General features: G+C 43.8%; 1 protein-coding gene across 4 annotated transcripts in view; it reads left to right on the top strand.

Annotated features, from left to right (window-relative positions):
• Positions 1-24,471, top strand: part of BMPER (BMP binding endothelial regulator) — a 258,092-nt gene that overhangs the window by 231,204 nt on the left and 2,417 nt on the right. For all 4 annotated transcript variants that reach the window (XM_086692840.1, XM_086692859.1, XM_025929717.2 and 1 more), the window contains one exon: positions 13,828-13,958. In XM_086692840.1, coding sequence (XP_086548966.1) covers positions 13,828-13,958 — 131 coding nt within the window. The remainder of the gene's footprint in view (positions 1-13,827; positions 13,959-24,471) is intronic.

The following is a 24,471-nucleotide window of genomic DNA, read 5'->3' as shown; positions in this document are numbered from 1 at the left end:
CTTATTTCTTAAATAACGAGTTTTCTGAAAAGCTCTTCCTTCCTCTTTGGGTAAAACGAGCTCTTTCTTTTAAGATGTAACTCAAATGAAACCTCCTCCTTGAAATCTTTTCTAGCTTCTCGCTCCCTACCCTCCTTGCCAGAATAATCTCTCTCCTTGCACTCCCCTGGTAAAACTGTAATGCTTTTTATAGCACTCATTGATTTCCTCCTTTTATTACAATTTATTTTAGTACATTGTGTAGTTGGAGTAGAAACCCTATCTTTTTCATCTTGGCCTCTAACTTGGAGGTGAGCACAATGTCCTGCTCAGCAGAGATTTGTTGAAAGAATAAATAAAAGGGAAAGGAGGTTTATACTTAACTCAAATGCCCTTTAGCTGCTAGGCGTAAAGAAAATAAAAGCACAGGAAGTAAAAAAATGGCCTAATAGGCATATTTCTGGAAGTTCCCCAAAAGTTAACTTTCAAGGGGAACATTTTTACTTTTGGTAATGTGTTTGAGGAGGATATCGTATGGAGGCTGGAATAGAATAGAACAATGTAACAGAAGGTAGAATCTGAACAAATGGGTGGAAGCTACAGAACACGTTTTCCTTTAATATATAAGAAAACTTCCTGAGAGATAGAAGGCTTCATTGTTTATCACAGGAATGATACTCCTAAAAAGCTACTGAGCTATTATCACCGACATGATGCAGATGTATGACCATCTGTCAGGGATGTTATAAAAGGAATTCCTGCAGGAAGTAGATGTTCACTAAGGTCTTTTAAGACTCTCGATTCTATGGCTCTCTGACTTTTATGAGTCATCCAGCCTATTGGTAGGACTTCTGAGCACTCACTGTCCTTTACCGAGATAGAATGCCATAGTGGCTGCTGTTAAGACTTACTATTCAGATGAGAAATTAAAATATTTAGGAAGAAAAGCATCTAGAAAAGCCTCACCCCAGCCCCACAAAAAAAGTGGTGTCTAAGTGTCAGGTCCTCTGACTTGGGGGAAAGTGTTCCACCACTAATTTTATAGAATTAAATTAAGGTTTAAGAAACCTGCTGTATTGTGTTTTTCTCCACAGGAGCTAAGGACCAATTTCTCCAGCACTCAATTTCTGACTGATTAAAACTCTGGCTTAGTTTTATTTTAGTTCATTTGCCATGGGTCTCCAACGTCATGGATGAGATAGAGTGGAACTCTTATTCTCCAGAGGTGGGAATCTTGCCCCTCATCTGTAGCCCTTCCTCACCTGGAAACACCATTTGAAAATTTCGTTCAATTCTACCCCCTTCTCTGCTAGGTATTTGCACTGGGTTATTGATCTTTATTCAACTGCTGATTTAGAAGGTAGCCTTGATTTTTTTTTACCCCTGCCCTACTCTGATTTGTATAAGCCAAAGGACTTGTGTGTGTGTGTGTGTGTGTGTGTGTGTGTGTGTGTGTGTGTGTGACTTTTTCCAGAAATTTTTTCAGGGATTTACTAGCAACTGTAAGTGAAGAGAAGGACAACGTTTCTCCTACATTCTTGACCCCATCTTTACCTATTTTCTTCGTGACATTACTCTATCAGTTACGTAATCCCTCCGTCTCTTTAACTTCAACATCTTCTCTTGGACTTCTTTTTCCTCGGTGCAAAATGTTCAAGTCTCTTTGATCCTAACACACACACACACACACACACACACACACACACACACACAAATGCATAAGAGCTGCTCCTGGCTTCCCTTCATTCTATCATCCCATTTATGTCCTCCTCTTTACTGCCAACCTACTAAAAGAATGGTCTTCACTCAATGTCTCATATATTTTCCTCCTTCAATACTTTTGTCTCTGCCCCATGAAACTATTCCTACTAAGAACATCACTGACCTCTTAGTTGCCTAATCCAGTGGCCTGTTTCCAGATCTTCTTCCCCTTGGCCGTTGGTTGTACTTAAATCCATGGGATGCTCACTCCTCCTTGAAACTTTTTCAGGCCATTTAACCATCTCATTCTCATTGTCATCTTAGAATTCACTTTATCTTGCCTTGCCTGTATAAACATCTATAAGTGATTCACTCAGAAAAACAGGTTTTGAGCCTTAACTCTTGACCAGGGCTGGTGAAAGATGGCAAATAAAACCTGCCCTCCCTGGAGGGAGGATAGAGATGTGGATGGAGTGAGGGATAAATCAGACAAGAACATAGTTGCAGGCTGTGACCTGGGTCACTCAAGAACACCATGAGAATGTTTAATAGCAACCCCACTAGTTTGGGGATCTCAGAAGCCTTCCCTGAGAAATCTATTGGCCTGCATATTGAAGGAGAAGTAGGTTCTAACCAGGAGAAGGGGTGGGGGAAACAGCATGTGTTGTATTAGGCAGTGTGTTATAGGAAAAAGAACATGGACCTAGCTTTGTCACTTACTACCAGTGTGGCGATTAAAAAAACTCTGTGATCTCTCTGGGTTTAAGTTCCCTCTTCCGTTAAAAATTTTGCAGTCGAAATTATATGTGCTTATATAAGCAACACACCTGGCATACAGCAGGCACTGAGGAAATGTTGCCTTACCCCACTTCTTCCACTTTCAGGGCTATGAATATTCCGGGGCTTTCAAAGCAATATTCTCAGTTGCTTCTAGGAAACAGGCCTCACTTTCCATCTCCCTGGGGTTTATATGAGGATGCTATCATTCTAGCAGAGGGTGGGAAGCTGCAAGAAGGTGGTTGGCCCATGGTGTTTATGGTTTGGGTTTGGGGAATGTCTGGTTTCTGAATCTCTTTTCCATGATTTGAGAATGGCCATGCGCCATCCCCCGTTGATGAGGGTGCGGTGGGCCCCTCAAGAATAATTCTCCTCTTAGGTCTTATGGACTGAGTTTTCCCTATACAGCCAAGCTGCACAGAGTATGGAGCACAAAAAACCCCCGTCCCAGCGCAGTGATTGGATGTGAATACTGGTTTGCTATGGAGCCCAAAGCGGGAAGATGCTTGATGAAAGGCACCCAGCATCTGAAAAAGTTCACCGCAGCGATGCATCCTCTGGGGGGCGTGGCCACCACTCTGCCCTTTTATTAACACACGTGGTGGAGGGTTTGTGGACTTGGCAAGCCTCCACTGCCTAATGTGAACAAGGCCTCTGTAAGGATCGGCCCCTTTGAAGCATCTGGGCTGGTGGTGGCTGCTGCATATGGCTGGGGCGTGGCCTCCAGATGCTGGGCGCCTTCACTTCCTTGGATTTTCCTCACTGCCAACTGGTGACGGCGCGCTCCCACTCATACCCCTCAGCAGGCAGCTGTGGTCTAGACCCGCAGACCTGTCCCGGCACGCTGGGCCACCAATGGCAAGATTTCACAGAGGACTACTGGGGCTGGGAGTCCCCGAGGATGGCGCTGAGGGGGATGCCACCCTGGAATGAGAGAAAAAAACAAAGCTCCCCTTACGCACCCTTCTCCCTTTGCGCTTCGGCTGGGCAAAGATAGGAGACCCTGGTTTCTGCCTGGCGCCCATCGCTAGCCCGCATGCGGCTGTGCGGATGAATTTCTCTCTCCTCTGTCACAACCGGACAGTCTGTTTTCTCACTTGACTTTTCTTGAGAACACTCTGAGCGATGATGCGGGGGAAAACGGCCTAGAAAGGGGGAAGGCTGTGCCCCAAGTAACCCAGGCGGGGTTTCCCACAGGTGTGGGAACTCCGGAGCGCTTTTTGCTGCCCCTTGCTGCCTCCCTCTGCGGACTCCCTGATGGCCTGTCCTGTGGGAGCACTTTCCTCTCCCCCAGGGTCCAGAGATGAGCAGGGTGCCCTGGGAGCACGGCTGAAGGAGGAGCTCCCCCTAGAGTGCCGTCCCGCACCTACAGGAGCCCCAGACTGAGCCTCCTTAGTCCTGCGGCCTGTGGCCTTGCCCAGTCTCGCCCTGCCCTCCCCATGACTCTGTGAAAGTTCCAAGCTGAAGGCAGGGTCGTCTTTCCTTCTGCATTTCCACCGAGCCCGGCCTGTGTTTTTGCACACGGCAGACAGTGTTTGTCAAGCTGAATGGAACGATTTCAAAGTGATGTGTGTCTATGTCGGGGGTAGAAATAGAATGAGTTGGGCTTGCCGCACAGAAGAGATATTGAGACTTTATTTTCTCTTTTGTTTTTAATGTTCTTTATTTTTGAGAGACAGTGAGAGAGCATGAGTGGGGGAGGAGTAAAGAGAGGGAGGGACAGAGGATCTGAAGCAGGCTCTGCACTGACAGCAGGGAGCCCAATGTGGGCTCATGACCCTAACCAAAGTTGGACGCTCAACAGACCGAGCCACCCAGGCGCCCGGAGATTTTTCTCGGTAAAGAGCGATCTCTCTTTCTGGAAGATCTTCCAAGTGTGAATATCACCTAGTGTTAAGGCTGGCTGAGGGCTGGGCAAGTTCATATTTAGATAGAGTCCTAGAATGCCAGTACTACAGTGATTCCACCATTTTACTAATTAAGAAGCAGGAACATGGCTGAACATTGTCAACACGCTGCGCTTTTGGCCTCTGATTGTGTTACCACCTCAGATGTGGTACCTCCTGCTTAGGTGCAGGGTCGGGTGCTCTTTTGTATTTGAGATTCTTTGCAAAAACAGAGTATGCGAAGCTAGATCCAGTGCATGGGTAAAGTGAGATTTTGCAAAAAGTACAAAAGCTGAGATTTTTCCCACCAATGCTCCACCTCACCTGCCCTCTGGCAGGGAGTGCCTCAGCTCTTCTAGCCTCTGTGGCAGAAAACCAGGAGACTTTTAGATTGTGTGGGGATTTAGTCCACCAGCCAGCCTCACAGTTGTTTTACAGTGAACGTGACAGTGATGAGTTGAACATGTTTAAGAGAAGAGTAATCGGTTTTCTGACGAGCAGCCATTTTTATGTTCTGCTTTATCAGTCAGCCTCCCCCTCAAAAAAAGTAGAGTAAGAAGCAAACGTTGGAATAAGAATTAAGGTTACTTGGCACTCTAACTCTCAGCCACTAGAGGGGGGTAGTGACCAGGCTTCCTCTCTCCCTGGCTGGATTGTTAGACGTTTTTGCCCAAACTGAAGTAATGAGTTATCCCTGGGAGAGTGACAACCTAGCAAATGTTTGCTAATCATGGTCATCTTTTCCCTCTGTGGAGCCAGTGTTTCATACTCTAGCAAAAATATCTCATTTTTTCCCAAGAGGAGTGTTTTCTAACCATGTTAGTCTGTCCAGCAAATAGCAGGATGGTGCACACACCTTCCCCAGCCATAAGGTACAAGAAAACTTAACTATGAGCCATGGGGAATATATTCTCCACAGATGGTGTTATAGATGGCTTTATCAAAGGAGGAAATATTTCAGGCTCCAGAACATGCACGATGATTGTTTGCTGTCTGCTCAGAGCAAGTGTAAGGGATTCCCGTTAAAATCGGCATCTATGGAAAATCATAAGCATTGCTATCTTTAAAAGGGGTCTCTGTGCCTGCTGTGTTAGCCACAAAACAATCTCTAGCTTTAGAAAGGTGTCCAAGGCCGAGGACCATTTCTGGAACTCCTATGCCACCCTAGTATCTGCCAGGCAGGGTAGCACCTTTTGCCTCCTGGGGAATATAACCTTGGAGAGTTAAAGCAATCAATATTTTTCAGTATCTAGAGAGTGTAAATTAGGTAAAAAATGTAGAGTCCCTAGGTTTTAAACCAGAACTACATACATATAAGTAGGCAATGTATACGTGACAAGAACAGAGTGCAGGCAATCAAGAAAAGGGGTTCATTGTGAATAATTATGAAAGCAGTTCAGTAGGTTTTTCCCTGTTACTTTGGTAGTCGGATTTTTATTCTTGTCAAGGCAGAAAGAGCAAACGCCCAAGGCCGATGGGGGAGCTCGGGAAGATAACTGAAAAGTCATCACGGGCACAAGCACGCTGACTGATTCTGTGTGGCACCTATGAGTGTCACACCTATGAGTAAGGTTGGAAATTATGAGGATTTGGATCCCTAGAAGAAAGAAATGGTTTTTGTTTTTTTTTTATTTTTGAGACAGAGAGAGACAGAGCATGAATGGGGGAGGGGCAGAGAGAGAGGGAGACACAGAATTGGAAGCAGGCTCCAGGCTCTGAGCCATCAGCCCAGAGCCTGACGCGGGGCTCGAACCCACGGACCGCGAGATCGTGACCCAAGCCGAAGTCGGACGCTCAACCGACTGAGCCACCCAGGCGCCCTGAAAGAAATGTTTTAACAACAGACCTGATGTGCTGCCTTGTGAGGAAACATGGTCTTCAGAAACAGGTTGTGTGACTGTCACGGGCTTTTTGTCTTGTCTCATTTTTTAGTTTTCGAGGTTGGACCACATGAGCATCATATCTGAGATCTGGTGATTTGGAAACTCTGCTTTTAATCAGGCTCCTCCTTTTTCCTGAAATTCCCTTTTCCTCATTCTGTAATGGAGCAAAATTCTACACTTCCTTCACGACCCAGTTCCCATGTCTCTCCTACTCTGCAAAGACTTCTAGACACCCTTACCCACCCCCATGGAATTAGTCTTCAGTATCCCATTGCACTGACTTCCTGCCCAGAATACTCTTTATGTCATTTGGAGTTTGAAGGTGCGTCCCTCTGTTCATGTCTGTGCCTCCGTCTGAACAAACAGGGCTCAATGAGTTCATTCTTCGCACTTAGGAGTGGAATAAAGGTATAATGTATGTGGGTCTGTGTGGGAGATCTAATGAGGCTGGATTGCACATGAGTTCAGTATCCACAACCAGAGAAACAGGTAGACTCCCAGATTCTCCTGCCCCGTCTCCTTAGATCGAGTTTGTAAAATAAATAAGCTCATCCAGAAATACCTGGCCTTGCTGTGCTATCCTGGAAACCTAGGCAACCATAGAGCCAATAGCTAAGCCAATATTTGATATCAGATATTCTCGCCAATATTTAAGCCACCATGATGTCAAACTATGGCTGGCTCAGGGAGGATCTGGAAGGAGCAGTACAGACTCCCTACCAGCTGGCTCTGCGGGTTTGCCCCACGCTTATTAACACCTCAATAAAGCGACCTCATGTGTCCCATTGTTGAATCTTTGGCCCTATTTTTTTATGTCAAAATGCTGTTTTTATGCGAATTGCTGAGGGTGCCCATGTAGTATTGAGAAGAGCAGATGTAGGCACTAGAAAGCCAGGGATGAAGTTATTTCCTTAGGTCTAATGTGGCATGGCTATGCCTTCTTATGGCTACCTCCTCTAGTAACTTTCATGCAATTCAGGTTAGGGAGGTCGGGGCAGAATTTCAAGGACTAAAGTATAAATGAATTTATTAATAGTCTCTATTGATAGTCTCTTGGTAGTTAAACACACTTCTGTCCACCCAGCCAGGACTATTTCCTGAATTCTCTCCCTTCCCCTTTTCCCAGGGATGCCCAGGCACTAACCAACCTGAGATGCTTTCGCTTGATTCTGTGAACTTCCTAGATACATGGAGCAAGGAAAGCCATATGACCCCAGTGTGGTTTTCTAGTGATCGTCCAGATGTAGCCATGTTCTACTGTTGTTCTCAGGAAGGCTGATTTCCAAATAGAACAACGTAGTGCAGCCAAAGACCCTTCCCGGTGGCAGAGGGGAGAGCCAAAGCTCTGCCTCTGGCTCCCACAGGGTGCTGGCTGTGGCAACTCTTGGCTTGCCCTTCTGTTCTCCCAGAAGCAGCGGGGAGAGTTCCCAATGGTTAATCTATCTGTCTTTCAAAACTCTGGGTAGCCAACACATGCACGCTTACCTCTCTCTGACAGGGGTGGCCTTCATGCCAGAAAAAGCAGAGGGAAAACTACTCGGTCTGCTGTTGCTAGGAGGCAGAGAGATGTTTGATGTTTTGATTTTAGCAGTATTGGAGGCTTGCCTTTTTAATAACACGAAGAGCTATAGGTTGTTCTTATGATATTGAATATATGCTTTTCTGAAAGTGTGTCATGAAGGCAGCCTTCTCTGATCAAATTCTTTATTCTGCCATTCATTAAATTAAAAAGAAAACCCCTGGGATACAGCAGAGGAGTGTAAGAAGTTGAAAATGAAAATGCAAGGTTCCTGTGGAAGCAGCTTAGTTCAGAGGTTGCTATGGTGAGCAGCCCCAGGTGGAGGGCTGGGATAGGCACTGGCCGAGGATTGGGGCAAGGGTGGAATTCACGCTCTTCAAATATCAGTGTCCAACTGTGGCCCTGTGGAAGCTGGGCAGAAGTTATCAGACTGTTATTCACTCTTTGGGTGATTTACCGCATATTTACTGAGCTGCCTGTTCAAAGCACTGTTTGGCTGGATGAACGAGATACAGTTCCCCCGCACAGAGGAAGTGGTAATTGGGATTCAGAGGGTATGTGCTAGGATAAAGATGTAGAGGGGATAGGACCCAATAGGAAGGGGCTAACTTTTCTTGGGCCAGTCAGGAAGCGCCATGGAGCAGCTGAACTGAATGTTAAAGGATAGACATCAGATTCTTCCAGTGGGGAAGAGAAGGAAGCACATTCAAGGCAGGAATGGCTAGGTGGAAGGAAGCCTGAGGGCTAATGAGACATTGCCTATGCCCAGGTAAAAGAATGGGTGGGGAGGAAAAAGGGATGATCTAGATCGCCAGGGACCTTGAATTTGAACTTTCTCTGTAGGTGCCCAGTAAGAGTAGGAGTGAGCGTGATCTTGATATCACTACATCTGCAAACCTCTCTGAGGAGAGCAGGAATGGTTTCCCAACACAGATGGAGCTGCACCATCCATTAGAACCTTCTGCCATGACGGAACTTGTGTAGATCAGCACCGTCCAGCATGGTGGCCACTAGCCACACATGGCCATTGAACACTTGAAACGTGACTAAGGAAGTGAATTGAAAATTTTATTTCCTCGTAGTTAATGTAAATTTCCACTTAAACAGCTCCGTGTGGCTAGTGGCTTCTTTCTAGAGCTTTGCACGAGGCAGTGGTTGTGACCTAATGGAGGGGAGAAGATGATGCAAGCTTCCCTGCAGGTAAATTATGATAAGCTGGGTCTCAGGGAGGGAACTGACCCCAGGTGGGTTCTGACAGTATTGTGCTGGACGCAGTGAGGAGAGGCCTTTGAAGAGTCTTATTGAGACATGACAACCGTACATGAAATAATTAGAGAAGGGGGCAGCTGGTGTGTGACAAAGTGCTGCCCGGCACGGCATCCGCTCGGGAGCACCCTGCCGTGCCCCTTGGCATCGGAGACAGGTCTCCATGTCGCTGCATTGCACAGCTACGTGTGCCCCAAGGAACAAGAATCCTGCCTGTACCTCTCTGCTGTCAGGAAAGGTGCCAGGAGCAGGGTGGATAAATCAGAACATCATTTCTAGATACATTCATAAGCTCCTGTGACAGAAAGCCTGCTTTAAAGGGCTTGCATAGGTGGGCCTTTATTCTGTATTACCTGTAGAGCTTTCCTGGAAAAGCTCTATTGTAATGCAACCTGTGTTTTCCCCCTGGAGCGCTGGGCAGCTGTGTTTCCTGACCAGGAGCTCAACATCGAACAGAACATAACTGGGACAGAATAATGCCATGAAAGCAGGGAAACCAAAGCCATAAATCTTACTAACTACTAAGAGTGATAAAATTCTCCTACACATCCTATAACATGAATATAAATGCGCAGTATTGGTGCACACGGACTAGGGGAAGAGCAACAATCTTCCATTAACATATAAAAATTCAATTCCACTGTGTCATAAATTAGATTTTTTCTCATACTGAACTATTAAGTGTGATAAACGCAAATTGAACACTTGAATAACAATTGCTTTGCCCAACCCTGAAATTTGAAGTGCATTTGAGGATGCTTGCTTCTCTTAATAAGTTCCTTCTTCTTAATAAATTCCTTCCAGCAGAAGCATACCTAATTATCCCATTATCCATTCCATCCATCTGGATGTCAAGTCCATAGCATCAGTAGACCAATGAGGTGGGAGTCTGAGAATAACACACGGTGAATAGAATCAACACCTGAGTCGGAGGCACAGACCAATACAGACTGGAAAGTGTTAGCTGGAGAAATATTCAGCAACTAAGACCTACAAATGGATATTTTAATTTCCTCCCATTCCTTATTCTTTATTTTCTCACTCTAGTCCGTAAATTCTGATTGAAATATTAATATGTCTCATGTTACTCTTTTTGTTGATTTATTATTTTAGAAAAGTGATATGTGTTTATTATAGAAAATTCGGATATGAAGAAAATAAAAACAGCCACAATTCTACCACTTAGAGACCGCTGTGAACATTTGGCCATATCTGTTTTCAGTTACTTTTGTTTTCTTACTTGTTTTCACGCAATACTGAAACACAGTTTTGCTCTTTTTCAGTCAATATTTCCTCCGTGTTTCCTCATATCTTAAAATGTATTTCCAGAACATCATTGCAACGTCTGCAGGATATAGAGGTCACCTAAATGTATTTAACTAGGCCTCTATTATAGGCAATTTAGGCAATATATAGGCAATTTATTACAGGCCATCTTCCTGCCTTCCTTTTTATTTCAAATAGCATTATGATGAAAACCCCCGTCTATAGAATCTTTGTCCACATGCATTACTATTTTCTTGGGTATGGAATTTCCCTGCCAAAGGGAGGAACTTTCTTAGGGCTGTTTATAAGTATTGCCCAATTGTCCCCTAGAAAGATCTTCTAATGCAGTCGTCGTTATTACTATGGGTGTTGAGATGAGAAGGCCCTGAAGTACAGTCCTGGTTTTGCAGATCCAGATCTGTCATCAGCCGTGTGACCTTGAGCAAGCCAACACCTCCAAGCTGCAGTCTCCCCAGATGTTAAGTGGGCCAGTAATAAGATCTGCCTCATGTCCCATTGCCGTGTGGACTAGATGAGACAGTCCGCATAAGAGCTGACGACGGCAAAATGCCCGATGTGAGAGCTAACAATTACATACTCTGCCCACCGAGTAGGGACCATCTATTTCTCCATTCTTTCACAAACCCTGGGTACAATTTTGTGTATAAAACTCATCAGCTTGACAAGTGAAAAAAAGACATCTTGTAGTTTTAACTTCCGTGACAAAACACATCTCTCAAGCCTTTAAATATATGTGAAATATTTCAAGCAATGGGTGGCTTTGACACATGCTTTTTCCTCAAATGTTGTTCCTCATGAGTGCCAAGTAATAGAATAAGCTCGAGTCGTCCTTAGTTTTAAAGGGCAGATACATTGTTCACTGCATCTGCGTAGTGAGTGGCATATTGTGGAGGTGGAATACTTATATGCAGTGATTAGTAAATGTGTGCTTCAACATTAAATGCGTGCCTACCTCATTTTCTCCCAACAGTCTCGATGAATTGGATGTAGCTGCCCGCAATTTATTTTAAATTGTATAAATAGCTTCCTAAGACAACCGGTAGAAATAAAAAAGAAGGAAAACATTCACTTCCCTCACCCAAATTAAATTTTGTTTACTGTCCATACAATTTTACAGAATCACGTTAGATGCTTTTTCAAATCGGGGGACACGTTTCCTCGTGTGGAGACCACCTCCTTCCCACACAAGGACCGTCATTCCACCAGGCCCCCTCGGTGCCCGCTCTATCCCTGTCACATCAGTGGGAGCCATGCCAGAGAAAGGGACCCGCACCCTATGGGCCAGGGAAGAGGGTGGATGACAGAAGTCCTGGGAGTGAAGCAGAGGTGGGCTGAGAGGTCAGCACCAGCAGCCCAAATATGGCCGTAATGTGAAGTCTGCGCCGGAATGTGACGGGTGTGGGTTGGTCTGAAATAAAAATCAAAACAACAAAGGCAATCGCAATCATGGCGTTCAGGAGGGTTCATAGTCAGACATTTAGAGGCCATCGTCATTTTAAGAACAGGCTTTCGTTTGCCTTTGTCAGAAGCCTGGAGGCTCTGCACAAATTTAAAGGCACAGCGCGGTGTCGGGTACCAGAAAGGGTTTTCTAGTGAGCAGGATTCCATGGGATTTCTGTAATGCACGTGGGAGGAGGTATGAAGATACGCAGTCTTGATTATTCCGGAGAAGACAGAGATCTGTTTTCCTGTCCTGTATCAGTCATCAAATAATTTTCTGTCTTAAGTCATCAGTCACCAAATAATCTCTCACTTGATGACATGGAGAAGGCTCCTTAGGTTTCAGTTCTGTTCCTCTTTTGTCCCTGTTAGTTCATATTTCCAAGGCTGTGTCCTCGAGAGTTGGGCTGTAATACCTTTGCAGGGAGATGGTGAGTCTATTGATTCTTTAATATGGTTTCTGCCATTTAATTCTTGTTGGGAGCAGGCAGCGCTCCAGCCCTTACACACAGCTAGCTGGCCGCTCTCTGTAATCAGATGTGTACACACATCTCATGCCAAGAGAAAATGCTGGCATATTCACAGTGGATTATCATATTCTGGTCACTTTTCAAGATCATCCGTGCTGTTTGTAATCTTGAGTATTATCATTAATTGTTTTTGCTTTCAGCCTTGAATTTGGTTCTGCAAGGAAGAAGTTTTGCTGGCAAGGGTTATGAAAAAAATAAGGGCAGCTTCACATTCTTAATCTTGAGGGCTTCTTGCATTACTGTTAAGTCAGAATTGTTAGGGAGTAAACTTGCTGGAAGGTGAAGATGAAGGTGGTCCTGTGGAATAGCAGGAAGAGCAGTAGTCTCAGGGGATGTGATTTAGTCCACCCTTTTGCCTCTTTTTAACGTGACTTTGGGCCCATGTATTCATTTGTAAAATGACCTGTTTATTTACAAAATAGGGACTGTGCTTTGTCCTGTGTAGCACTCAGTGACAGACAGCATGTGGAAGCATATTGTAAACGATAATACTGCACACCAATGTAAGGTCATCACTGTGTCTTTGCGGTCCACATGCTTGAAAATTTGTTGGTTTATGTTGAAGCCTATTTCAGTTCTCTTCATGTCCTGGCCCATCATTTCCACATTTGAACTTAAGCTAGGGGCGCTTGGGTGGCTCAGTCAGTTGGGCATCTGACTTCAACTCAGGTCTGTGAGTTCGAGCCCCACATCGGGCTCTGTGCTGACAGCTCAGATCCTGGAACCTGCTTCTAATTCTGTGTCTCCCTCTCTCTCTGCCCCTCCCCCACTCATGCTCTATCTCTGTCTCTCTCAAAAATAAATAAACATTAAAAAAAATTAAACTTAAGCTATGAAGACCTTGGCTCAACCTTCTTTATCTTTCGGTCTAACTCGAGGCCTGGAAGTTTTGCTTTATTTGGGATTTGTCACCCCACATTCTAAAGAATGAGCATCAGTGTTTCTCAAGAGACTAAGATTCTAAGATATCGCCAAAGCGAATCTTAATTGTATGTCTTCAGAAAGCCCTGGGATTTTATACTTTTATCATACTGGGCGCTATTTTGGTTATATTGTAGTAGAAACTATTATTCTTGTATTAGAGCTATTCATAAAATGGCAGCACTTTGGATGGTGACTGTAGTCTAAGAGCTGCCTTTCCAACATGGCAACCGCTAGACATATTGATTATTTGCATCCCAGTCAATTAAGATTAAATCAAATAAAAAATTTGGTTCCTCACACACACTAGATACATCCCAAGTGCTCAACAGCCAGATATGGGTCATGGAGACTACTTTGGACAGTGGAGATTATAGCACATTTCCGTCTTTGCAGAAAGTTCTACTGGACAATCCTCTAGAAGAAAGGGAACCTAATATCACCTTCTTCATAGGTACCCAATAAGGTTTCATGGAGAACTTTTATGCCATTTTTAGATTTCCAACCTAAATTAGCAAACTTTCATGGCCAATCAATGTTTGACATCCCACTTACCTACCCTTTCCTGCAAGTCACGTTTAGGGTGTTTGATAATTTGATATTTTTACATGTTCACTTCTTTCTGTTGGGTTCCTTAGGTCCTGTGTGACAGACATGTGTGAATGTCCAGTCCATAAAAACTGTTACTGCGAGTCATTTCTGGCATATACCCGGGCCTGCCAGAGAGAAGGCATCAGTGTCCACTGGGAGCCTCAGCAGAACTGTGCAGGTGAGAAATTCCTGGTGGACCCATCCATCAGAAGTTCACTACAATCCCCAAAATAGCAATGAAAGAGACTCGCTGATACGAATGGCCACATTCCCCCTTGGCCAAAGGGAAATTCCATCAATAGTCTAACTGGATTGCAACTTGATAAAACACAAGGGCTTCCCACTAGGCAGGATAGAAAGCACTTAAGAGAAATGCTTTGTGACAAGCACATTTGAACAATGTAAGGATTTCCACTGTTGCAAAATCCTCTCAACCTCAAGCTATCAGCTGGATGTACTTAGCACACGGACAATCACAGCTGTGGCTAAGGTTATATGTGGCGCAAAGAATATTCATGATGATTACAGTCATTTAAGGTCTTCAGGATAAGTGTGTGTGTGTGTGTGTGTGTGTGTGTGTGTGTGTGAGAGAGAGAGAGAAAGGGAGAGATTGTTAAACCCTAGCAGAATATTCTTTTGCCTGTAAGAGATAGATTTTTATAATACTTGTTATAGTCCTTTGATCTCAGGCAAGTTAATTAGCTTATTGGATATCTGTAAAATGGACTTCTTTGTTCATTCAAGAAATATTTCTTACAAAGTGTCTACGTGCTGGGCATTGTGCTGAACACAGTGAGTACTCTGGTAGCTTAAGAGACAAAGCCCTTGTCATTGAGGTGCTGGCAGTCCAAAAGGAGAACCAGGTGAAAATAGTAACTCTACAAGAAAATACTGGCTAAGTATGTTAAGTGTGATGTAGGAAACAAATAAGGCAGAGCACAAAAGACAAATGGAGAGGGAATGGGTGGCTATTTAGATGGTGACAAGGGACGGCTTCTCTGTGGTGATGATAGGAGCCTTGAAGGATTGAAGGGAGTTAGGGCAAGAATTCTATGCAGAAGAAACATATTTTATGACCATAAAGCAGGAATAAAATAGCATGCTCTGGAACTGGAAGGGAGTCAGTGTGGCTCAAGCATGGTGGGCAGGGGAAAGAAGCATAAAATGGGGGTGGAGTAGAAGCAGGAGCTGGATCGTGCAGGGCTTTGCAGGTCTTGGGAGGGTGGTAGCCTTTATTCTAAGAGTAGTGGAAGCCATTGATGGACTTTGAGCAAGCCTCATTCTGCTTTCTAAACATCACCCTGTGTCCAGGCTACTGTGTAGAGAATAGATTGGCCGGGGCAAACTGAAAGCAGGTGACCAGGCAGGAGTGTGGTGGTGAACAAACAATGGTGACTTGGATTAAGATGGAGGCAGTGTATGAGGAGAGAAGAAGAGAGATTCCCGATGTATTTTGGAATTTTACAATAATATCTGTGACGCAGAGTGATACGCGTGATATGTGATATGTATGTGAAACATCTGAAAGAGTGTCTACCTCATAGAAGCTACTGCTGCTAATTAGATCTGGAGAGGAGATGGCTGAGTATTTGTCACTTACTTCAAGGGTTGGCAGACATTTTTCCGAAAAGGGCCAGATTTGCCTGGAATGAAGACACAGGGGGGTTGCACTAATTCTACACTAATCCTAATAACCTTAGCTCTGATATTAGAAAAAAGGCAGTTCATGGCACTGCTAACTCTAGAATGTCTATATTGGTGGAGGTCACCTGGTTGGAAGAGAGGTCAAGAAGGATTGCCTTGAGGCTGTGTTTTCATTGAGTGGCCATCTTGTTTACTTAGACCAGTGAGTCTCAGTCTGGCTGGGCATTGGAGTCACCAGGGAGTTTACAAGATAAACAAGAAACCTATGCCCAGATATCCTGTTTTAATTGGCCTTATATAGCTTTTAAAAGTTCTCAGGTGATTCTGACTTGTAGCCAGAGTTGAAACCACTGAGTTAATTTTTATGCCTACTTGGGTGGCTTTGAGGGAGTAGGATGACAGGTATTTGGGGGTTACTAAAACTTCTCCAAGCTGCCCCTTGACAAAATCACTTGTCTGTGTCCATGAAAAGCACTAAGCCCTTTTACCTACTTCTAACTTCCGTTTTGGAATTTGCTCTCTTCTCTGCAAACCCAAGTCCAGTCTTTGTATCTGAGTTCACTTTCTATGGCAAGAATGTCTATCAATGTTGCCCTTCTGAAAGGAGTATTGATTTGATAAAAATAACTCACGGTGATACTGGTGAACTGGGTCCAAGGATGCAGAGGGGGGTCCTGCAGGGCCAGGCAAGAAGGTCCTTGGCTTCACACAGGATGGAAAGCAAACTCAAGCCAGCAGAAAGTGAGAGCAGAGTTTATTGAAGATACAGAGACAGCAGATACAGACAGAGCATCCGGGAGACTCACAAAGGAAGTAGAAGATGAATCTCATCTTTGCTAGGGGTCTGGAGTTTTTACTGATGATTGTGGTCTGCTGCACATGTCCTCTTGGGCATACGGGAACTGGTCAGAACAAGGACAGTGTCCTGATGTCCATCATAAGTCATGTATCCCCTGAAGCCAGGGGACCTTGGTGTCCTCAAGATGTCTAGTGCCAGTGATCTGGAATATGAACATGATGGCTTCACCCTATCATTCCTTAGGTATTATCTATTGTGTTGAAAGATTCCAAAGAAATCATTAACTCCTCATCCCTTACAAGGAGGACATAAAGTAAGGCATGTGTAGGGCAGGGGTGCAGGTCGTAGCAAGAATAGAAGAAGGAAAGGGAGCAAAAAGTAGATTTTTATGGAGTCCTTCAGGTTCCCTATCTCAATAACATGGTGTGGTTGAGGCTCCTAAAAAGTAAGACGGAATAGCTTACCTCTCGCCTAATGCATCAGTGTGGGGTAGCATAGTAAAAGTGACGTTTTTGTGGGACCAGGTCCTTTTAGTACGCCTTGAATATTCCTAGCTCCCTTTCTCTCCTTTGAGTCCTCCTTCCCTTGAATCTATCAGAAAAAGACTAAGCTATACGGAGCCACGTCCCATCCATCCATCCTGCTATAATTTAGGGCTCTGCAGAAACTTACAAACTTCATTAGCTGTGGTAGTGCTGTGGTAAGGCTTATATTAGATACAGAATATAGGAGTCCTCTCTTCCCAGCCCACAGCTATACTTAGCACCGTCTGAGTGCACCATTTGAGGACTACGCATTCCCCTTGATTTCAGGGGACCAAATCTCAGGAGCTAAAATTACTTTTCTAATGGACGCGGAATATGGCTCTCGAAAGATTTCATTTACCACTTAAAATTAATGGAGGCATCTGAGTGAAGTATAACTCTGTGCAGTTGCAGGGGAACCTTTACACACACACACACACACACACAATGCACTTGCACAGGTTGACAGTTGGCACATGAAAAATAAATTTACGGAGACATGCAGCATCTTTCAGTGGATTCATTTCCAATTGATCTGGAATATTGAAGACTATAAGAGTACCCTTTACTTATTTTTAGCTCCCAGATCTTTTCGACTTATGACAGCACATAAGGGCACTTAATACAGAGAAGAGAAATTTTGCAGAGTAAAAAGCTTGGAGGTCGAACAAATAAGAAGCCAGCCAGGCAAGAAACTCTGAATGAGCAAGTGACATTTCCAAACGTAGCCTATTTTAGCACTATCATGACTACTAGCACAAAGCGTATGCCCACTGCGTGTGGCAAAAAGGACTGATGGAGCTCAAGCTTAGCATGTGAATTACTGAATATAATGTACTATGCAAAGGACCATCATAAAGGTCTAGAATAAAAGTTTAATAATGACCGTTTATATTAACAGTCACCATTTTCTAAGCACTTCCTTTGCCCCAAGGACTACACTAGCACTTTTATGACATTTTATGTTGTTAATTCTGCATTATAATCTATATGGTAGCATTCTATTACCCACACTTTACGGATAAGGACATTGAGGCTTGGAATATTTAAGTGATTTGCTGCAAGCCACAGAGCTAGAAAATGAGTAGGTTGGGAATGAAACCCAGGTAAATTTGCCTCACAGCCTCTGTAGTTAATCATTATGAAAACAGACCAGCAAGAGCACTGTGGAAAAATATAGTCAAATATGAGTATATATTTATATGCGTATTTACATAAGCATCAACTAATTTATTCAAATATTTGTTATGTAGGTCTTTCTGATTTCTATTCATTTGTGCCTTATCACTGATAGTTGTCAGTTGGTAGTCTCTGACCGTAACTTTGTTATGCTCTTGCCCTCGCATCTTACTTGGCCATTCTCGGTAGATTTCCTGACACCTCCCTGTAGCCCACACTAATTGTCAGTGCACTTTCAGTAATGCATTTTATAAGTGGAAAAGCATCTGGGATACTCAAAGTGGCGTGTGTCTTTCTATAGCACATCAGATAGCCTGCTGGGTTCTATGAGCAGGTTTTCCTCTGTTTGTCTCTATAAATTCCAGGTGCTTCTAGCCCTTTGCTGTAGCAACGGCTTTAATTATACACAGTGAGCTTCTCCTTGGCCAACTGGGTGCCTCCTGTAAAGGATTAGGAGATAAAGTCAGTACGGGGATCTTCAACACTCAGTAGGGGATATGGAGGCAGCGGGGTTCCAGAGGGCACAGAGCCGTGCTTATTGAATTTATTGATAAAGCTAACACCCAGCGCTTTTCTGAGTTACCACGTGAAGTAACACATAATGCTGCTTGGACACATTACACAGTGTCTGCTTGTGTGTCCCCTAGAGAACAAATGCATGCCAACCCTAATCACTTTGGTAGTTGGCTGGTTTTTCTGTTTTAAATTATTTAACCAGTTGAATCCTTCTTTAAATGCATATGTTCAAATTGGTCACAGTTAGGTTTTATTTTTATCTTTTTATTTGTTTAAGTTTATTTATTTGTTTTTAGAAAGAGAGGGAGGGGGCAGAAAGAGAAGGAGAGAGAGAATCCCAAGCAGACCACACTCTTAGTACTCCTGACATGGGGCTCAAACCCACCAACCGTGAAAGCATGACCTGAGCTGAAATCCAGAGCCAGATGCTTAATCGGTTGAAAATAATATATCTTTTGTCTTTTATATATATGGAAAAAAAAACATTGAATTCACAGAAGAGTCAAACAGGGTCGGAGTCAGTATTCACTTTCTAGAATCATGTAACAGTTGATGACCAATTTGAAGGCAAATCTAATCATGGCATCCCTTAGCTAAAACCCTTCCAAGACTCCCCCTTGCCTAGATTCACAGCCCCTGCCTACTTGTCTGCCTTTGTCTCCCCATCTCTCCCTCCTCAAATTCCGTGCTCCCACCTACCAAATTGAGACCCCCTTCCCCGGATGGAGCCGGGCAGTTTATTGTTGCCCGCATCCCACACTTGCCCTCTCTCTGCCTGGGGAGCTCTTCCCACCACAGCCTGTCTGACAGCTGCTACTCACCTTTTAAGACCTAAGTGGGCTCTGTTCTCTGAGGTCTTCCTAGATGCTGACATCCCCTCAACCTCAAGTTGATGTCTCTCTCTTACTCCTCCATGGTACTTTGCTCTCACGATCTGATATAGTGCATCTTGCATTTTATTAAGAATCTGTTTAGGGGTGCCTGGGTGGCTCAGTTGGTTGGACATCCGAGTTCGGCTCAGGTCATGATCTCACAGTCCGTGAGTTCGAGCCCTGCGTCGGGCTCTGTGCTGACAGCTCAGAGCCTGGAGCCTGCTTCAGATTCTGTGTCTCCCTCTCTCTGACCCTCCCCCATTCATACTCTGTCTTCCTCTGTCTCAAAAATAAATAAACATTTAAAAAAATAAAAAAAAAAAATCTGTTTATGGGCCACCTTTACCTGTTCGGTGGTAAACCCAGGCTCCTGTAATGGGAGGTCAGAGATGATACCTGATTCACATTTGATTCCTTGGCCTAAGAGAATGCCAGCCACGTGGCAGATACGCGGGAGATGTTTATTAATTGAAATGGAAATGGCAATGGTGTTTGTTCAATGAGAAAAGACCTTTTTTCCCCCCTAGTGGTTCTGCATTTTCTACGTTCTACTTTCTCCCTGTAGATCGTGAGAGAAATAATCAGTGTTCAGTTGGCCAAAGGTGAAATGTCACAGCAGAGCATCAGGAAGTTAAGTGGTAGAGCCAGAAGGAAGAATTGAGAGGTCAGAGAGAGGATGAGACATGGGAGAGCTTGTGTCTATGAGAGAATGTGGGGAAAGGAAAGAACATAGGTAGGAAAGAGGAAATTCTATCAAGTTTTCGTACTGCAAGTGATCTCTGCACGGTTTCAAGGGAAACAAAGTATCTAGAGGGTGAAGTGAGTTCAAAGAGGCTTTCTGGAAGCAGCTGAGTGGAAAATGAACTCAAGGCCAGCCAAATGTAATCCACACTGGGAAATGAGATGATGGATGGAGCATCATTAAGATTAAGTCATCCTCCAACAGGCACTAACATTTAATAAGCTGCTCCTGTGTGCTTGGCCCTGTGCCAGAACTTTGGGTCATGGTAGAAGGGACTCTGCCCACAGGAGCCTGGGCCTTGGCAGGTTACCCTCTTCCACCGGGGATGATTGTCCTAGTGACCCCTGGAATTTAAAAATCTACAGCTACTTGGGCCCCAATGCAGAATGAGAGCAAAAATCTTCAGGGAATGGGGCTGAGAAATATCTTTTAAAAGATCCTCAGGGGACTCTTATAAGCTTCTCTGATTAAGAACTACAGCTGCACTGGAGATGGGGGATTAAAACAAATAAATAACTGTAATGTGAAAAGTGCTGTGGGGTGCAGAGGGAGGAAGGACATTCTGGGGGAGATCCAGGAAGCTACTTGGAGGAGGTGCCATTTGAATTAAGACTTGGAAAATGATAAGATAGATTGGGAAGAGAATCAGAACTAGAAATTAGAGATGAAACTGTAGTAACTGATAGAAGACGAGACAAGGTAAGGGGAAGAGTCTTGGAGGTCATTGGAACTTGTAATGCCAGGGGAGTAGGCAAGGAAGCCCAAGAGAGAGGTGTTCTCCAAGTGTTAGCAGAAGAGCCTGGAGAATTCAATGTCCAAAGATAAAGTAGACAATAAGGCCAAATATTTTGTGGAGAGGTTATAGGAGAATGGGGATGCCGGTGGATATAGTCATGACTGAAAATGTTGGTGGGAACTGCTTCAGTAAAGTGGTAGGTGAGAAAGAAAGACAGATCACCCATGTTGATTAATTGCAGAGGAATTGGCTATAATGACTGTGAAGTCTTTTATGAAGTTTGGAGGTAAAAGGAAGAAGAAAGTAAGTCTGATAAGAAATCTTTTTTTGTCAAAGATTGTTGATCTGAAAATGTTGGTAATATTTGGAAGCGGAGCCAACAGAGATTAATGTTCAATGAGAAGGACAAAGAATAGAGCAAGTTCCTGGAGGAGATGGGTCAGAAAACAGGAATGGCCAATCAAGGATGGGTGCAGATGTGGAGCAGGGGCAGTGGGGAGATGAGTTAAGGGTGCTTGTGCAGATGACCTAAAATCATCGATGAGGAAGGGTGGGCACTCTGAGGCTGAGGATGGGCTCCAGTAGGGTTTTAGGTGCAAGATGATGCGAAACAGTAGGAGCTTCCATTGTGCACTTACCTCCCCTTTGGAAATAGTTGCCTTCTCATTTGCTAAAAAGACACGAGTCTCTACTGTGACTGAAGTATGAATGTGAGGGTTGTTTATAGGATTAGTTCTCAATTCTGACTGCATATTAAAATAACCTGGGCTAGGTTTTTTAAGGCGTTGTCAGGTATCGGGAAGTTCCCTGATGAAACTGATTTTCAGTTTTGAACACCATTGGTCCACGGAAACATAACAACACATGGACATAGTTGTTGTGTGTGAATATGGTATTCAGCTAGGATGTTTCCAAATTATTAGGCATATACAATGTGTAGGGTATTCTGTTAGCCACTGAAAAGCAAAAAACAAAAAACAAAACAAAAAAACAACTTTGAAGGGATCTATCAAAAGCCAAAAGATTATCCAAAAAGCAAGCAAGATTTAAAGGAATAGTTATGTTGATCTACCCACTCACTCATCCATATATCGATGCAGGTCCTCTAAGTACCTACTACACGTTAAACACCACACTACTGCCGAAAATAGAGAAACAAAATAGCCTTTCCCTCTCGTAGCCTAGATTAAGCTGGAGAGAGGATTATAATTTCATGTTGCAAACGCAGAAATGGAGGTGGGCAGCGGGTGCTCTGTGAATACAGTCAAGGGACAGCTCACCCAGATAAGAGAGGTGGGAGAAAAGGTTGGGGAGTGTCTAGAACAGGGGAAGTTGGGGTGGATGTAGTAACATTCACCAAGCTAGGTGATGGCTCTAGATCAAGGCAGAGCTTAGGTCTCAGGACTGACTTTGCTACAGGCAGTTCCTGGTAGCCTAAGAAATATGATTAAAGTGTGAAAAGCCGAAGCAACTTAATACAGTTACACTGTAGACGTGATGTTAGGGAATGTAGCATTAATGAGTAATACTAAGTTTTTGCTTATCTACTGTATCATTTGGGATCCAGGCAGAAAACAAATGGCGCACTCAAACTTACTAATGGAAGTAAGTTTAATAGATGGATGTCTTATAAAGGATTAAGCAGGATGTAGGAAAATAACAAAGAAAAGCCCAGGGCCCTGGAAATGAGCTGTTCTTCCTCACAATATTTTGATACCAGATGTGTGGGGCTTTTTTCTCATATCAACCAATTCTCCAAAGTTTCAGAGACCAACTGGATGCCCTGCAATTCAATTCAATTCTGACACTACACAGAATTAGCACAAGGCTGCACAGGCTTAAGGGCTCAGTGTCACAAGACTGCCCTCGCTTCAGATGCCAGTTGCAAGTAGTGGGTCCTCAGGTTAACCTCACTTCTGTGTGCCTTGGCTGCAAAGCAGGGGGAGGGAGGTGTTCTTACTATCCCCCTTCCCTTTCAGACTTAACAATTTTCTAGACTACTTCACTAACCTCTGGAAAACACTGTGTTTACTATTACTGGTTTATTATAAAGGATACCATTGAATAGATGAAGAAGTGCATACAACAAGGGACAGAAGGGTCCTGACATAGGAGTTTCGGTCCCACCACCCTCCCAGTACTCTGATATGTTCTTCAGCTCTGAAGTTTTCTGAACCTTGTTGTTAGTCATTTAGGAGTTTTTATAAGGGTTTCATTATGCAGGCACGATTGATGAAATCGTTGGCCACTGGTGATTAACTCAACATCCTCCCCTTCTCCCCTTCCTGGAGATTGGGTGGTGGGGCTGAAAGTTCCAACCCTCTAATCATGCCTTGGTCTTTCTGGTGACCAGTCACATCCTGAAGCTATCTAGGGTCCCCTAGCCACCAGTCATGTCATTAGCATACAATAGACCCTTAATACTCTAGAGAGTCCATGGACTTTAGGAGCCATGTGCCAGGAACCGGGGACAAAGACTAAATATTTATTTTTTATTATATCATACCCTTTGTCATAACAGAGAGGCTGTTATCATTCCTGGGCCTAAGGAAGCAAGGGAGGGGTTGACTGTCAGAAAGCGGGGACAGAGAGAGCTCTGTAGAGTATAAAAACTACTCATTAGGAACAGTGACATTTGTTTGAGGGGTGCAGTGGCCCACAGTGACGCCAGAAGGAGAGGGCTAAGGAAATAAGCAACTGGACCTCACTCTCCTCCTTTCCTCCAATTGCCAACTAGTGTTCACCATTCAAAAGTGAGCCAGTTGAAATCATCCCTAGAGATCAACACAGAGCACAGACATAGAGCAGGTTCAAGAAATAAAGAGAGTAGGTCTAGAGGGGCAAATGGAAAGTGTCCAATCCGCTCTCTGGTGTAGTGAGATCTGTTTCATAACTCATTTGTTTTTTTTTTTCAGCAAGTATGTATTGCTGGCTTCCATACCTAACGCCCTTTAGGAGCTAGCGATGCAGTGGGAGACTCGATGAAAACTCTGCCCTGAAGGAGTGTATATTCTAGTGAGGGAAGACAGAATAAACATGTTACAAATGATAGAAATGGTAGTGATATGTATAAAGAAGAAAAATATGGAAAAGGAATCGAGAATGTGAGGCTACTGTTTTGGATAGGAAGTTACCTTTGAGAAAACACCCCAAAAAGGGGAGAGTAAGTCAGGCATAGAACCAATAAGACCACATTTGATGTTTTGATACAATTGGCTGGCAATAGCTTCCCGTAACCCATCCCTCTATTGGTATATCATGTCGTGTATCTCTACCAAGAAAGCATCGTATACAGTGGCTTTGTTCAAAACAGGTGGTTGGTAACAGTTAGTTTAGTTTATTTAACAGCTTAGGCAACTAGGACAAGGATAGAAATGCCAAAGCTTAATGTGGAAATTAGAATCTATACAGAAAAATGATAATTATAGAGCCAAGTATTATAAAATAGGTTTCACTCAGACGCTTTTCAAAATTCTGTGTTTCATACGGTTCAGTTTTTTAATAATATGGAAGAACTTGTGAGTGATAATTGACTACTCTTTACACAGCACCCCTTTTCTCATTTGTGTTTAACTAGCGTAATGGGTATTTGAGGAGCCTTATTGTAAGTTAGATGTGGTCAAACATGAATGTTCTGTGATAACTCTATATAATTTGAAAGATTCAATATAAGGCCCAC

This window comes from Puma concolor, chromosome A2, assembly GCF_028749965.1.
Source record: "Puma concolor isolate L17-30 chromosome A2, mPumCon1.1.hap2, whole genome shotgun sequence".
Lineage (NCBI taxonomy): Eukaryota > Metazoa > Chordata > Mammalia > Carnivora > Felidae > Puma > Puma concolor.
The sequence above is the reverse complement of the archived record's forward strand: the minus strand, read 5'-3'. Positions and strand labels throughout refer to the sequence as shown.